General features: G+C 39.6%; 1 protein-coding gene across 1 annotated transcript in view; it reads left to right on the forward strand.

Moving 5' to 3' along the window:
• Positions 1 to 17: 17 nt before the first annotated feature.
• The window catches only part of Pex3 (peroxisomal biogenesis factor 3), a 29,412-nt gene continuing 11,624 nt past the window's right edge, over positions 18 to 17,805 (forward strand). The window contains exons 1-7 of the mRNA XM_052169566.1: positions 18 to 359; positions 5,056 to 5,187; positions 9,622 to 9,703; positions 15,132 to 15,175; positions 16,588 to 16,712; positions 16,895 to 16,961; positions 17,061 to 17,115. Of these exons, the coding sequence (XP_052025526.1) occupies positions 287 to 359; positions 5,056 to 5,187; positions 9,622 to 9,703; positions 15,132 to 15,175; positions 16,588 to 16,712; positions 16,895 to 16,961; positions 17,061 to 17,115 (578 nt within the window). The 5' untranslated portion in view covers positions 18 to 286. The remainder of the gene's footprint in view (positions 360 to 5,055; positions 5,188 to 9,621; positions 9,704 to 15,131; positions 15,176 to 16,587; positions 16,713 to 16,894; positions 16,962 to 17,060; positions 17,116 to 17,805) is intronic.

A 17,805-nucleotide genomic window follows, 5' to 3' on the forward strand; every position in this document is an offset into this window, starting at 1 on the left:
GAGGCACCCGGGAGCTATTTGCGGACGGACCCAGGCGTCCCGGATCAGTAAGCGGCGGCTGGGGCACCGAAAGCGTCGCTGCTCCGCTGGAGTCCACGCCCCCTTCCTCCGCTGTGGCGACAGCCTCTGCGCAAGGGAACGCTTGTGGTTTCTGGAGAGCACCTAGCGCCACCGCCACCGCCACCGCCACCGCCGCGCTTCTGCCGGAGGTCCGGGCCAGGTTGACGGAAGACACGGTGAGCCAGCCCCTCTCCCCTGGGCAACCCGCAGCAGCCGGGGTCTGAAGATGCTGAGATCAATGTGGAATTTTCTGAAACGTCATAAAAAGAAATGCATCTTCCTGGGCACGGTCCTTGGAGGTGAGTGACAACCTGCTTGTAGAAGGGGCCTTTGGCAGAAAGGAGCGACGGAGGTGACTTAGAAAACAGGCAGGGCCCACGGATCCTAGACCGGGATTTGTCAAAACATTGATTGGCCCAACCGTCAGAGGAGAACCCCTAAAGTTCTTTAATCTTCCCTCTGCCCTCCCCCCAGTCCTCTTCCCCAGTGAAGTTTCTTTTCAAAGCACTATTTAGATACATTCGCCTTCCAATGTTCTTCTCTTCCTTTCCTCTTAGGTTGTCATTCTGTTGTGTCAACTCTGCTTTCAACCTTTCACACGAGTTTCGAAATAGTCTAGGGCCATGAGCTTTTAAGTCTGCCCTTAGAGGAGGTGTTTAAAGGTAAACCGAAAACAGCATGTTGCTGTAAGATATACAGTAGATAATTTCACGTCTCCAGTTTTCAAACACCAAGTATGTATCAACACAGTGCTGTGACTGGGATTTCCTGCGGCCTTTGTCAGGACTGATAAGGTGGCAGTCATTGTCCATTTTGGTGATAAGAGTCGAGTTCACTGGCTGAGAGGAAAGTCAGAAACATAGGATAAAAATCTTGATGCTGGAATTGTAACTTTGTGGTAGAGCGCTTGCCTAGGCTGACTGCATTGGATCCTAGGGTACAAGCAACACACACACACAGAGACGTAAACCGCATTAAACCCTTTGTCTTGGTAAGACAACCCTCAGTTCATAATTATGGGATTTTTAAGAAGGGAATCTTTTGAACAACACAAAAGGAAGTTTAAAAGAATTTTAAAAACTTGAGTTTTAAGAAATCACTATCCTCTGATCCAATATATATATATATATATGTATGTGTATATATATATATGTATGTATATGTATATATGTGTGTATATATATGTACACACATATGCATATATATCATAAAATGATTTAAAATATTAGGTCATTGATAAAACAATGAGATAACCATGTTCTGCATATCTCTGAGGTATAGCACAAATGGATAATAGTTAATACTTTATATTAATAGGAAATGCTTTATAGATACAGTGTGTTTTATATTTCCTCCAGTCTCTAATATCTAAGGTATATGAATTGTACCAATATTATACACTACATATTCTAAAGATAAAGTTGTCATGGAAGATATATAAAGAAAAATATTTGCTCTACCTAAGGAAAGAAAATTGTCTCTAGCAATTTCAGAGGAGAGAGCCTAACCCTTATGGTTTATGAAACACTTAATGGCAGGTCAGAAATTATCATAGGAGAAATTAAAGAGTATATGGCTATATAGAAATAGGTTTTTAAAAACACTATTGAGAGTTTTATAATTGGAGATTAAGAGGAAGGAGGAACCTAGCTGTGGTAGCAATACCCTTAATCCCAGCACTGGAAGGCAGAGGCAGGCAGCTCTCTGAGTATGAGGCGTGACCTGTATAGTGATTCCAGAGCTACCATAGCTTCATACTGAGACCCTGTCTCAAGAAACAAAAAAACATACAAACAGAAAACAAAACAACATCAAAGGGGTGAGAAAAAGATTCAGAGGTATAATCTCAGCCCTATTGGTTTTTAGCAAAACAAAAAAAGTTTTAAAATAGTTGAACTTACCTAGTTTTATATGTAAGGAATTCATATTTTCTGTATTATGAGGAAATTCCTATCTTACATTTTAAGAAATATTTATTAAGTGATTATACTACTTGGGACAGTATGATTAAATGGGTATAATTTATATATTTTTAATCACATATATTTATTAGAGACCCAGCATATGTTGAACAGCATACTAAGTTCTTTCCAACCCCTGGAAATGGCACCAGGGTATGTAGACCATTATAAACTATTAGACCATTTTAAAACTGAGAAACTAGAGTCCCTAGACTTTATGAAACTTGCTAAGGGTTTGAATTATTAACAAGGAAATAATTCAACCCCAAGTGTGTTAGATCCCAACACATATTATCATTCCATACTCTACCACTCTGCCTCAGTGGATTCTTTAATGGTTTTAGAATGAAGAAATAAGTGAAATACTGTTAATAGACCATGATAGAATTGAAAACAGAGCCTAGTAGTACGCAGCAACATGGAATTGTATAAAACAAGGCAGATTTCACAAGAGTGGCGTGTTTTGAAAGCTGAGTAAGGTGTTATTATGTATGACCAAATGAGTTAGATATTTAGTGCTGGAGACACACAGCAAGGCAGAACGTTGAGTGGTGTGGCTTCTAGAGTCAGAACCCCTGTCTCCCTGCCTTTTGGATGGCAATTGCTGCATGTTGGTTTACATAGTTTGACCATTTGAGGCCGGGGAAGAGCAGTGGTTTTCAAACTGTTTGATGGGAAAGAGTGTAGAGTACCAGTGACAACATTTCAGTATGACACAAATATTGTGGACCCCAGGGATATGCAGACCATGCTTTGAAAACCATTGGAACACCGACTGCTATAAAGCCCCAGAGAGCTTCTAGGAACCTTCAGATTGTCTTTTCTCTGCACATATCTCTGTCTGAATTTTGTCTTCTTATCAGGACACTGGCCATGTTGGATCAAGGCCCATTGATCTCACCTTGTATTGACCTTATGTTCTAAGGTGCTAGGCCTTCAGTATATCAGCTTGTAGCACAAGAGGGGAGTGGACACAATTCCACCCATAACAAATTATTTTCCTTTTTAGCTTTAGCTAGAATATACTGTACTTACCAAGTAAAGAGTGTCATATCAAGGATTCATTTTACAATATAACTTGAGAGATAATAATCACTGTGTATGTAACCTTCAGTAATGTTATGGAGATAGCATACAAGCAATGTGTTCAGAACTAGTTTAACCAGAATTGCCTGTTGGAGGGTCACTTTGCTAAATCTAAGTCAGTTTCTTCATTCTCTTGGGATCTTAGTAGGGAGGGAAGAGGAATAGGTTCTCACAGTATATCCCAGGCTACCCTCAAAATGGTAATCCTCCTGCCTTGGTTGGAATTATGGACATGAACGATATGTCTTATTCTAATGGTGGTGTAGTTGTACTACTGTGATATTACAGAAAAGATGGCTGATGAACAGTTTTTATGAAATTCTGTTTGCTCTTGAAGCTTAATTATAATACATGTATTTATATGCATAGTAACAACAATCATATTATTCCTATTCAGCACATAATTTTATGGAACTATCTAAAGATATATAATATCTTAGCTCATCTACAACATCCGTCTTAGTGAAAATAATTTAGGATATGTTTGTTTTGCAGTTCCTGATGGCTACCTTTTCTCTGCTTGTGAGAAACAGACCAAATCCAGCTATGTTATACATAATTCTTGAGGCCTTTTGGGAGATACTATAAGCCACAGACCGTGGAGAGAAATGAGAAATGGTTAGCTTGCTGCCGGGATTTATAATGAAATCAAGTTCTGGCACACATCGACACTTATTAGCAAAGACAAAACAGTAACGCAGTTTCTTCTATAAGCTTGTTGAATTCTGTTCTTCTTTGGCACTATGACAAAATCATGTACCCAAAACAAAGGCAACAGTATCATTGCTGTAACTCATTTGATTTGGAAGACATTTCTGGGTTCCAGGTTAAGCCATCCCTGAGGAGAAAGGCCTTGCTAGAGCTACACATCCATGTTTATAGAAATGGTACTAAAATGTTTAGTACCATTAGTTAGTGTCAGCTAACCAAGTGCCTTAAACACTTACAGATTTAGTCAGTGAAAATCCACTCCTGCTATTCATTGTACTATTTAGCAAACTATCTGATGCTAATCAGAGATAGTTAAAACAAGCCATCTTGTGTGGGGGACTGCTTGAGACAAATAGGGGACCAGCAGGAGTCGGGAGGAAATAAGAGTGGGGAGCAGGGGAGTGGTGACTGTGATCTCAGTGTGTTGTACGCATGTGGAATTGTCCAAAGTAAAGAAGGGGGTACGGGTGCCAGTGTGTCCTGATCACATCATAACAGTGGAATTTAAGAAGTGCACCCGCTTCCAGCATCTGTGCTGAAGACCACACGGCCCTGCCATATTTTATACTGTTGTGTGACAATGCTGTCTTCCTGTTCCCTTTGTCATTTGGGTTAGTAGGTTTTAGATAATGTAAATTACATTTTCTTATTTTCTCAGACATTTTTATAATACAGGGGTGGATAAATGCATGTCTTCCTGACTATATACCTTTCTTTCATTCCTTTAAATCTTTTATAGTTGAGATTTTTAAAGTTAGGTGATGATTGAAGAAAACATGGAAAATATAGAAAAGCAAACAAAATCACAATTATCACAGTTTATTTTGCTTTCAAAATTAAATATGTACTTCTCTGTTTATCTATTCCATTAAAATACAAGCTTCCTGGATGTTATTTTATCACCTAATAGTATAAGGTAGATCTTTCCTTGAGTCATTAACTATTTAGCAATGTGGTTTTTAATAGCTACATAAGATACCATAATGTGAACAGATCATAATTTATTTAAATAATCCTCTGTTGCTGAATGTTTAGAATATCTTCAATTAACTATTAAAGATGCTGCCAGACTTTATAAATTCAATGCCTTTCTGCTTCTTGTCTGCTAATCTCTTCTTACTGGCTATATTAAAATATATTGTATACATGTAACCTCAAAAATGATAAAATATTGGTTGGAACTTTTAGTACTCTAGTTAATAATATACTACTTTGTTTTGTTTTTTAATGATTTTAGGAGTATATATCCTGGGAAAATATGGACAGAAAAAAATTAGAGAAATACAAGAAAGAGAAGCTGCAGAATACATTGCCCAAGCTCGGCGACAGTACCATTTTGAAAGCAACCAGAGGACTTGCAACATGACAGGTAAACAGACACACATGTATATTTGTGTGTTAAAGAGCTTGTTGTTTTACATTAATTCACAGTCTCAGGCTGTAGTTTATGGAAGAGATGAGGAAAGTATGCTAAATCTGCTCAATACTCCTGTTAACAGAGATGCATAATTTCAATGTGAATTTTTAAAATACTACAAATACTCATAGTATGTATTCATCCAGCAGATATCCACAGTGCCTGCCCTTGAGGGAGTAGGCAGTAAACAGAGTAAGATCCCCTGAGCTCTGGTCAATCTGGTGAAAAGATGGCAGACAGCAAATGAGTGACCTTAGGCTGCTGTGGATCCAGTACAGGACGGAGAGCCTGGGAGAGTGTGCTCAGGGAGGGGCTCGAGCCTCTGAGCCGATGGCGTGTGCAGAAAAGCCTCACACTACAATAGAGAGAGCAAATGCCTGAGATGAGACTATGCTAGAAACATTACAGAAACAGCGCCTGGGCTCTGGGACTGGAGAGGAACGGAGAGTGCTAGGAAACAACGCTGTGGAGAGAGGCCTGACCCCCGCGGCCTTGTCAGTCACAGCAAAGAGTCTATTACATCTGCAGCAGGGCACTGTAGGACATAAGGATTACACTAGTGTCTGCACAGTCACTTAATGGTAATAATGTAACTACCAGAGCCAGAAACCTACTGGGAAAAAGCCACAATACAGTCAGCCTGCTCCTGTTTGAAGAGAGCAAGGCGTTAGGTTCTAACTGGAGTAATGCCTTGAAAACTAGTTCCTCAAATCTGTGTCAAGTCTGTTCTTTTTACTGTTTAAAGCTTGTTGTTTTCTCCCTAACATTTCTTTTCAAGAATACCTAGTTTACAAGGAATTTACAAAGCTAAGTGTGTCTGATTCAGCTTTGCAAGTAGAATTTTTCTCTAGATTTGAAGGGACTTTACTGCTAGCTCACTTGCCACATTTTATAGATGGAAAAGCAAAGATCAGAAAAGCAGATAAGTTCACAGCTACATGTGAATTTCTATACTTGAGGGCCTCACACCCAGTCAGAGACCTCTGTTATGTGGGACCCTCTTCAAAAATACTGCCCATGATGACAGCTCACGTGCACAGCCGGGATGACAGAGGCTCTAAGGAGAGCCTGCTCACACCAGTTCCCATTTGATTTGTATTGTCTGTCTTCTAACCTAAACCTCAGCTCTTCCTATAAGATGGCCTTCATAAATTTACTTCAGAAATATGCTGTGAGGGCCCAGCAGTGTAGCTCAGATGGTGAAGTGCTTCCCTAGCCTGTGCAAAGCTCTTGAGTTTGAGCTACATCCTAGCACTTGGGATGCTTAGGCAGGAAGATTATTGTTTCAAATTTGATGACAGGTGGTCTACAAGTTCTAGGCCAGGCAGGACCATATAGCCAGTCCCTGTTTATAAAAGAGAAGTAATTTGTGAGAAGAGAGCAAGATACTGCCCATCAGATGCTTGGCGCATAGACACACATTGGCTCATAGACACACATTGGGTCATAGACACACATTGGCTCATAGACACACATTGGCACATAGACACACATTGGCTCATAGACACGCATTGGCACATAGACACGCATTGGCACATAGACACGCATTGGCACGTAGACACGCAGCATGTGGACTTACAGAGCACGTGGAACATGCCGATGCCACTAAGGGCATCTCAGTGAATGGTTAGCAAATGTGAGTAGTCTGTTTCAGATTATCATGCACACTTTCATGAAATGGTAAAAGGTTCCTTTGGGGATCTCAAAATACCTCTGTTTGACAAAATCCTATGCCTTATTGGGCCTCCCAGAGTCAAATGGGAGGTGTATAAGCAATGTCTTGGGGAAATTCCAATAAGAACAATAGAGAGGAGGCAGGAATAGAGAAGAAAGTCTCTGACACTCGTGAAAGGAAGAAGTTGAGGTAAGAAATCCCTTAGCCAGGCATGGTGGTGCACGTACTCAGGAGGCAGAGACAAACAGTTCTTTATGGGTTCAAGGCCAACCTAGTCTTTTTAGCCATGTTCCAATATAGCTAGAGTGAGACGGTGCCTACAAAATTAAAAGGCTGAAATGATTCTTCCCAGTTTAATAAAGCTTGGTGAGTTAGCAGGTCCAGTTCCCTGGTAGAGGAGTTCCTACCTGAGCACTGTGAACTAAGAGCGACATGGACACAGGAATGAATCTGCTGCCCCAGCCTGCGGCTCTTAGAAGATGGAGCTGGTGCATGCCGGGACGGCCTCAATCCTAGCAGATAGCCGGCTACAGACAGTTAAAATAGCATAGCATGGTCACTAGGAGGTGAAGCATAGGTTCTCTACAAAGCTTAACAAACAACTTCCTGGTATGCATTTACAAGAGGCTTCAAATAATGTGATTAAACTTGTACCCTGGAGATCTTTGGTGGGTAGACCAACAGCATGGAAGACTTTAGTTTTCATACATGAGAGATTAAGGTCAGTTTAAGTGTTGTTAGATAATGAAACGCTTCAGGGTTTTGTCCTTTGCCTTTCTTGACTATGAGTTTACTAAAGACTGAGGAGAGAAACTCATTAAATTTACACATGACATGATGTTTGTTAATGCACATAATTGACATCACTAATAAAGTTTCAGAATGCTTTTTAGACTTATAGATGAACTTTTTCTATGATGAGTCAATTTTACAGATTCAAAATGATGCAAAATATTGAATAAATTTTCAAATCAAACATAAACTATAACAAGCAAACAGTCCATTATGACTTCTAGAAATACTTATTATTAACTACAGTAGTTGGACTGTAATAATGAATTATATGGTTTGGATAAAGGATCACAGTATACTATGTGGTAGTCAAAATTCAGGTACATTCCTGCCTCTTACATGCTAAGAAGATTCTAGATAAGATCATTAGGACCCTTTCCCTCAAAAAAGAATTGTAACAGTAGCCAAGGCTATCTCCATGAGCTAATCAGTACTTTTGTAAATGTTATGAATATCTTAATTCCCCACAGCTCTATAGGATAGGCCCTGTAACTTTATAAATAAATGTTATAAATATCTTAATTCCCCACAGTTCTATAGGATAGGCCCTGTGTTATCTTCAATTTACAGATGAGAAAACTGAGGTACAGATTCAAACCTACAGATTTGTCTGTGATTTGTGTCTGGATTAGACATGTTTAGCATGGCGGGTGGAAAGCTGGCTCAGAAGGTAAGAATACTTACGACTCTGGCAGGGGACCTGTGCTTGGGTCCAGCATCCATGTGGCCACAATCGTTGCCTGTCCATATGCTTGGGTTCATTTCTAGAGTACTTTCGCTGGTAATAAAGTGTGAGTGGTAGTTATTGTGTTGTTTAGGGAATAATACCAAGGAAAATAATACCAAGAAGGTGCATGTCCAATACAGACACAATTTTTGAATATTTTGATCTGCAGCTGTTTGAATCTATATTTGCAAAGTCTACAGCTACAGAGACTAACTGTTTAGAGTAGACATATACCAAGCCGCACATACCAGGGTGAGATACTAATATTTGGGCCCCTTCTTTAGCTAATGATCTCAACAGTATAAGAAGCTATAAAGATGCAGGGTGAGGACATTTACTGAAACTACAACGTGTGTAAGATGGAAGTATACTGTTGAGCAGCAGAGGACCTGAAATGCCCTAAGTGTGGGTTTTCTGTCTCATCCAAAGAGAAAAGCTGTGCACTTTACCTTCTAGAAGGTGCTGTTTGTGATCTCTCGGGGTTAGTTTTGGTTTTAATTTTTGTTTTTTAATCATTACTTGTCTCGTGCTAGAAACCTCTCTTGATTTCTGTGTATGTTTATCTTATGGCAGTTGTAGAGTCACAGGGTAGCTTCTGCGACTTTTGTTCATGCTTTCCCCCGATAGAGTCCTGTATCTTCTTTTGTCATAATATTATTCCAGGAGTGACAGGTAATGCCACAGCCATTAGCAAACCAAACTGAAACCTGGGACCGCTCAAGGCTCATATGAATGCACTTTGTGTTTACTATAATAAACATGGTCTTATAGTATTTAATAAGCAATATTCTTCTAGAATTAGAAATATGAAACAAAAGATATGACTATAAAATTGGCTTTGTTTATCAGAAATAAACTTACATTGAAATTTTTGGAGCGTATAGAAAAGAAGGAAAAGGAGGTTTCTATAAACTTTAGTTGAGAGAGCCCGCTGTTACCAGGAGCAACAGTCTTTCGATCCTGTCTTCTGTTCTTGTTTGCATTGCTCTGAATGTTATGATAATGCTAAGTAATGTAAACAGTGCATGTAGTGGGTTTATATAATTAGTATAGTAATTGGACTCCTCCCCCCCGGAGTGTTGCTCCAACTCTTGCTAGCTGCTACTGTTACTGAATAGCCTAAAGCAGTGTGAGTATCTCAATGCCTGTGTCCGTGCCGTTTGTGAGTGTCTGTTTTCTGTTTGTGGGACAGTGCTGTCCATGCTGCCGACCCTGAGAGAGGCCTTAATGCAGCAGCTCAACTCGGAGAGTCTGACAGCTTTGTTGAAAAACAGGTAAAAGTATGCTATGTTCTTTGGCTTAATGGAATGCAGTCAAAAGTTGCAGAATGAGCTAAATACTTTTAATGCATCCCTGTTTCCTTTTGTTTTTGTATATTAAAGCTTAAAATATATAGGCTCAGTTTAAAAAATAAATACATATTTCTATCATGTTTACATTATTCAACAGTTCATTATTGAGTACTTACAGAATACATCTCTGCAGCAGAAATGTACAACTAACACTCTTTATGTTCAGTATTGTGCTTCTCATAGTGTCGGAGAGTGTTTTGGACAAGGAACATGAATTTATAAGTAAATGGCTCATGATAGACAAATATAACATGAACATATAATACTGATAAGTTATTGTGGCAGTTCAGAAAGCACTAATCACATAAGTGACCTAATGTGTAGTGTGAGGCATGCACACGCGCATTAGAAATTGAATTCTGTGCTAGTTTAAGGAAACTTCCAGAAACCAATGACTGTTTCTTTTGATGAACAGAATATGGGCAGTGGTGGTTTCAGTAAGTAATATGGCGGGAGAGAGGGAGGGAGGGAGAAAAGGGAGAGAGGGAGAGAGGGAGGGAGGGAGGGAGGGAGGGAGGGAGGGAGGGAGGGAGGGAAGGAAGAAGAAGGGGAGAAGGAGGGGACCATACAGAGAGAGGAGAGACACACAGGTGAGGACCCACACCTGGGAGCCCATACATGTCTATGCTCACCACTGAGTTATACCCCCAAACCAAGTAAATCTTAGCCAACTGGCTTTTCTGAAATATGTTCTTAACTATAATGAGCCTCAGGTAGCAAGGGGGAAGGAAGTACTATTTGCAGTTCTGTGGCAACCCTGTGATAGGAGTCTCCGCGCTTGCATACTCTCATGTGATTTTCACAGTTTCTCTGCCAGGCAGATGGTATCATCTGCATTTTGCAAACAGAAACTGAGTACTCAGACAGGCTGAGCAGCACACGGGAGGATTTCTGTCATTTGTTCCCTTCTTTTCTAATACTGGGATTGGACCCTTGTGAGGGAAATATTTTGCTACTTAAGCTACATTCCCAGCCGTCTTTGAAACATCTTCTGTTATTCAGAGAACACTTCCCAAAATAATAATGAGCATATGCTAAAACTTTTTATCTGATTCAAATAGAATACCAGTTGCAGATGACTTGTCGTTCTTTGAAATAGACTGAATTTAAAATCTCCACTTTGCAGATGTAAAGTTTGGCTTATAAATTACTTTGTATAATCATATAAGAAGATATATGAACAAATAAATCACAGTCAGATAAAAAACTAATTACTGCTTGAATGTGCATAGAGGACAGAAAATATATTGTAATTGTCTTCAACTTTAGTTTTATTAAGAGGCAATGACAGATTCATATTGAGTTGCCCTTTTATTAAAAAAAAAAAAAAAAGCAAAAGGACAGCAGTTAAAACATGGTGGCTTGCCGGGCGGTGGTGGCGCACACCTGTAATCCCAGCACTCTGGGAGGCAGAGGCAGGTGGATTTCTGAGTTCGAGGCCAGCCTGGTCTACAGAGTGAGTTCCAGGACAGCCAGGGCTACACAGAGAAACCCTGTTTCAAAAAAACCAAAATCAAAAAAAAACAAAAAAAACAAAAAAAAAACAACAAAAAAAAACCAACCAAACAAACAAACAAAAAAAAAAAACCCCAAAACAAAAACATGGTGGCTTTCCTCCTTAACAAACCTGTATCCTACAAAGGTCTCCATTCCAAATGCTCAGAAGGATTCAGTGGTAGAGCCTGTCTGCACTTAGCACCGTCAAGGCATCTATCTCTGGCACCAGGAAACAGACAAATAAAAACCTAATAAAATACCTTTAGGTTTAGGGCATTGAATTGATAAGCAAAGGGGAAATGGGTTAAATATAGTACAATTCAAACATTTTAATTCCAGAGTAAAATAAATACTAAAGGAAAATATGAGCATTTAGAAAAAGATGGATTTTTGCCAAATCATGGGAAAACCTTACTCAATAAACAAGAAAGTGAATTCTTAAATTCCATAGTGTGAGATGAATTGTGCTTCTCACTCAGTACTTGCATTCATGTACCTTAATGTTACTTCCTTCCTTTTCTGTTGCTTTGTAATTACTATATTACAATTGGTAGGTGTCCATTTTGAAAAACATTTGTATGAAACAGACTAACAGAGCCCTACAACATGACAATTGCTTTCATAATCCAGTCATCTCTGGTTTCATATAACCTGCCAAGCAAGTTGGTTTTCTTTTTAAATTCATTTGCTTGTAAGCGAGGAGGGATAAACAAATGATCTGATAGCCTTGTTTTGGCAGCTGCCTGATAGCAGTGAGGAGCCATCATCCATTGGGTATCTGGCAGAGAACCTTGAACGTCCTCATCACAAGCAATAATGTGATCGTGATCGCTTGCCACAAGCTTGGCAAGCGGTGATCTAGGTTGTAGGTAGATATTTATACTGGGGACACATTGCTTTTAACTTGAAGTAAAATGTCCACTTGAAGAGTCCTTAGAAGAAATCTACACAAGTAGTGCTTTCCCTGTCCTATATGATTTGAAATCAGAATGAGAGAGAGAGAGAGAGAGAGAGAGAGAGAGAGAGAGAGAGTGAGTGAGTGTTTTGTGATCCTGAGACCCAGGGCCTCAGACATGATAGGCTTTTAACCCTCAGGTCAAGATTTTAAAACTGCTGTCGCAGTTTGATTATGATGATCAGTGCAGATCGCTCACTCTGTTCTCACCCACCAAGCCCCCCAAGTGAAGTAAGGCTTAGTGGACATGGTTTCAGTCCCTAGGCTCTAATTTACCCCTTTACAGATTACTTTTACTAAGGACTTCCTATCTTCTAATCATGGCTCATCTTAAATTGTAATAACGCTAAATTTGACTATTTTACTATTTAATTGCATGGATGGTAGTATGTGCACATGAGTACTGGTGCCTGCAGAGGTATCTGAGGTGGCTGGGACTATAGTTACAGGCAGTGTGAGCTCCAGTGAGCACCGAGAGCCACACTCAGGGCCTCTGGAAGAGTGGTGTGTCCTCTTAACCTCGGAGCCGTCACGCCAACCTTATAACTCAACTGCAGATTAAAACACAAATTCATGTTCCATTACAGTAGATTAGTGCCATGTATTTTGTATCTTTGTGTTCTAAGAAATAATTTTCATTATATTTTATAGATATTTGTGCCAAATTAAAAATAGTAAAATATTTGTTCTTTGACACAGGTGCTCTGAAAGTGCTGCATTGTATCTACATAGAGCGAACGTTCACACAGTCCAGTGCTACACTGCACTCAAAATGCTTTTAGCACATTCATTCATTCATTCATTCTTTTATTTATTTTATTTAAGTTTTTCAAGATAGGATTTCTCTATGTAGCCTTCTCTGTCCTAGAACATGCTCTGGAGACCAGGCTAGCCTGAAATTCACCTGCCTCTGCCTCCCAAGTGCTGTTACTAAAGGCATACGTCATTACCACCCACCCAGCTGCTGCTGCTGCTGCTGCTGCTGCTTCTCCTCCTCCTTCTCCTCCTCCTCCTCCTCCTCCTCCTCCTCCTCCTCAGTTTTGGTTTTTACTGTATTTATTGTATTTATTTATTGTGTGCTAGTGGCAGGATAATTTGAAGGAGTTAGCTCTTTCCTTTCAGCATGTTGATACTGGGAATGACTTCCAGATCATTAAATTTGGCAGGCTGTAATACCTAGTGAACTGTTTTCTGACCCATAGCATTTTTTTTAAAATAAGTAATGCCCTTGTGCTACGATGGACTAATCTCCTGGACACATTGCTATTTTATTTTTTAGTAAGTAAAACTTCTGTAGTGTTTCTGAATTTATTTAAGGAGCAGTTTTAATATACTGAAAATACATACATGCTCACAAAGCAGTACAACAGGAGAGAGCATATTTAAACCATCTGTGAGTAGGGAAGCATGACACTCAACATACATGACACTCAACATACAAGGCTGTAGCAATTTGGCTTTTTAACTGTGTAAATATTTTGTGTGATTATAAGATGATATTAATCGTTAAATGTGATACCAAATATTTATAGTAAAATATACTTGGTATAACCCCAAAGACAGAAACTATGCCACTTGACTTTAAATCAGAAAGATAATTAAATATTCTTAATGAAATAAATATTCCTGTTATGTAGAAGTTAAAAACGCCAATCCCTTTTGAATATTGCATAACTATTTTAGGACGACTCTGCTTGAACTGAGAGATGAAGAGACTAATGACTATATTTTCACTGATTCTTAGTGTGTGCAAAATAAAATACATGTATAAGATCAACAAAATTAGACTAAAATCCTATAAAGTTTGATTTAAACTGTTGGTATAAGCTTGTTATATAGTTTATCTTTAAATGTATACATATAAATACTATATAGATATCTAACAGCTTATTAGTCATTTTCCCCTTATAGTAAGAGGTCAAAGGGCTTGTTATGTTTTGTAATTTTGAAGTTTCCAGTCCAGATCAGGCAGATGTGTTGCTCTTGGTCTCTGATGGTCCTTGTGGACCACGTACAGTGGAGCAAGTTGTCACTTAATGTCCAAGAAGCAAGGAGAACCCTAGACAGCCCAGGGTCTCCGAATGCCCTGGCAGTGTCCTTAATGACCTAGACCCTCCCTGTAGCTCTCAGTAAAGGTTTCACTACCTCCCAGTGTGTCACCCTAATTACCAAGCCTTTGATATACAATCCTCCAGGACAACAGTAAGCCAAACCATAGCACCAGATTAGCTCACTGAGAATGATTAGAAACAATTCCTGACCCAGAATCAAAGATTCTGGTCTCTAGCATTCCCAGCCACCAGGAACCAGAACTGTTAAAGAAATGGATAGTTTCGGAGCTACAGCAGGCTTAGAACAGCTCAGAACAGCTTTTCTTTTTAAAATTAAAGAGTAAGAGCTCAGGCAAAAATGTTTAAGGACCAAGCTAAGTAGCCTCCAGTGGAGATTACAGCAGGAGGGAGGATGTCTCCAGTTTGTTGAGCATCAAATGTATCTGTCAATTCATATGCTTATAATAATACTGTAAAGTGATAAGAATGTATCACTTACCTTTGAGTGGTCACAGGATCGACTTGACTATGTGTAAGATAATAAGCAGAGGGAAGACCTTCCTGGCTTGCTTCACTGTTTTAGTATTCTTGTGTGCGTACCCAGGAGGGGGGCAGAGGGTTGGAGGAGTGGACACCAGTAAAGGTGGTGGGTAGCATTTCTTACAAGAATTACAGACTTTTTGTAATCTTGTTGACTTTGTTTCTTAAATAGTTGTATGATGTTTGAGTTTTTAAAATTTGTGAATTGTTTTAATTTTAACCTTTAAAATATAGCTCTATGTAGTTCAAAGTTATACTAATTTATATAGATTGTTATTTTCATGTTTTCTGGTGTTTTTTCCTCTAGGCCTTCAAACAAGCTGGAAATATGGGAGGACCTAAAGATAATAAGTAAGCCCGACTATTGTGTATGACCGCACATCCTTGAGCTATATGTAACAGGAACTTTTTGTATCATAGTATGTACATGACTCTTCTTTTCCTACCTCATTGAATAGTCAGGTTTAAATCTAAATATTCAGAGAGCAAATAGGTCAGTGTCTATTTCTAGACAATACTTTGTTAATGATGGTAGTGATATCGCTGTTTTAAGGTATGGTATAAAAATTATATGTGCTTATGTTAGGTATTATATTTTCAATGTATTTATTTTATCCAACCCAAATAGAACTTTAATTTCATATTTTACACAAAATTTCATTAATGATAAAAATTTTAATCAAAGAACATCCCTAGGCCTTTTATATATATGTCTCAAACCTTTATACCTGCAAGCTTTGCTACTTCCTCATCCGTCTCAGATGACATATCTCCCAAATGGTGCCTGAGTCTTCCCTATAGGGAGACAACTAGAACTGAGTGTTCTATATTTGCCTTCAGCTGTTGCCCTTTCTCTCATGTCCTGTGAACAGCTATTTCAAAATTCTCTTTCTTCATTTCTTCACACCTACTCAGTCTTTGATACTACACCCTAGTTTCTGCTCTTGTCTCTACCCAAGCAGTCCTCGTGGCCACCAGAAGTACTCTCCAGGCTTCAGAATCCACTGGGGCTTTTTCAACTGGCCACACTGTTTGACACTGTGGAGACCTGTGCTCCCTTCTCTGCCCTGAACACCATAACGGGCTGCTGGGAGGCGAAGTCTTCCTGTTTCCCTGTCCTCTCTGCCTCACCCAGATCTCTACTGGCCTTCACTTTACCTGTCACTGAAAGCAGGAGTTCTCCAAGCGCCACCCTGCTAAGCGCTAAGCTAGCTTTCTGGACTTCTGAGTTCTAAAACTACAACTTACTCAGGTCTTGCTTTGCCTTGTCCCGTGCATGCATCCATGCTGGAGAGAGATCCAGGGCCTCATGGACACTGGGAAGGCGTATTCCAACACATTCACATGCCCAAATTGCTTTCCTTTCTCAGTCCTAACATAGAATTCCCTTGCCTTATAAATATACATATTTATAAGTACTGCTTCGATTGAGAAATCCTTCCTAGTCGAGCACGACACTAGCCTGCTCTCCCAACACTAAAACAAGAGGATTCTGAGCTTGAGGCCTGCCTTGGCTGCAAAGGAAGACCCTACTTAAAAACACAAGGCTGGGGAGGAAGGGAAGGGGGCATGAATTATTATATGTATATTATAAAGAGAAACATTATGTCTAAAATAAATTGATATATTTTTGTGCTTGATCCATTTACTGTTTTATTTGCTAAAGTTAACTTTTTAAAAAGTAGTTAAAGGAATAGGTCATGATCTTATACATTTATTGATGTTTTAGTCGCAATGCCAAAGGGTTTCTCTTCTCTCTGAAGGTTTCACAAGAAGTATTGTAGCTGTATATAGCACCTGTATGCTGGTGGTTCTTTTGCGAGTCCAGTTAAACATAATTGGTGGATATATTTACCTGGATAATGCAACAGTTGGCAAAAATGGCACTGTAAGTTTTACAGACTTGAGTGTGCACTGCTTTGTCTTCTCAGAGGTTCAACTGAATATTACTTATTCTCCGTACTTTGAACTCTACTAATCATCTCTAAGAAACAGACTTTCAGGAATGTTTTCCTTTAAAAACTTCAACTGTCCTTTCAAAGCTCCTTTAACTGTTTCTATTCTGCACAGACCGTCCTCGCCCCCCCAGATGTACAGCAGCAGTATCTATCGAGTATTCAACACCTCCTTGGAGATGGTAAGGTTCCAGTCTGCAAGGAGCATGTTTCCATTATTGAGGAAGGGTTTAAGTGAACAAGGCTCTGTTTTCCTTTTAATTTTGCTTTTTCTTTGACAGGCCTGACGGAGTTGGTCACGGTCATTAAACAAGCTGTTCAGCGGATCTTAGGAAGGTATGCCATGTTTCTGTCTTCTCTGACTTCCTGGTTCTGGTGAACAGAATGAGTTAGAGCTGCTCACAGTGGCAGTTCTGTCATCCCAGGTACTCTGACGCTGAGGCAGGAGGATCCCAAATTCAAGGCCTACAGATGAGGCCCACTTAGTCAAATTAGTGGACTCTGTCTCCAAATTTAAAAATAGGGAAAGAGTAGGTGTGGGGTGGACATGCGTAGAGCCTTTATTTGCTCTGTGTGCCTGAGGTCTCTCATTCACTCCTCAGTACTGCAGAGCCAAGGGGGGAAGACAGGACTGTCCTAGGGAACGGGTTAATCTGATGCATGTGTGTTATAATCTACTGAATCAGTGTCAGCCTCTTCACACTGGGGAATATTTTTCAGATTGTATTGCTTATTGACTGATTTCCAAACAAATTAGAAATATAAAAAATACTTCTTTAAAATCTGCCTACCTATCCCTCACACTAATAAGCTCTATAATCATGACGGGGCTTTGCTTTGAAGTGTGTGAAGCTTACTAAGGCCCTGTAGTCATGGCCTTGTGTGGTGGCCGGCTGCCCAGGCCATTGCAGTCCAACAGCATCAGGTTAGCCTGAATACCACAGTGTCAGATAGCAGCTTACGGAAAAGGAGTGAGTGCTGTAAAGGGTGTCCTGTCAGTTCAGTTTACCTCATTCACGTTCCTGT

Source organism: Apodemus sylvaticus, chromosome 23 (assembly GCF_947179515.1).
Source record: "Apodemus sylvaticus chromosome 23, mApoSyl1.1, whole genome shotgun sequence".
NCBI classification, from domain to species: Eukaryota; Metazoa; Chordata; class Mammalia; order Rodentia; family Muridae; genus Apodemus; species Apodemus sylvaticus.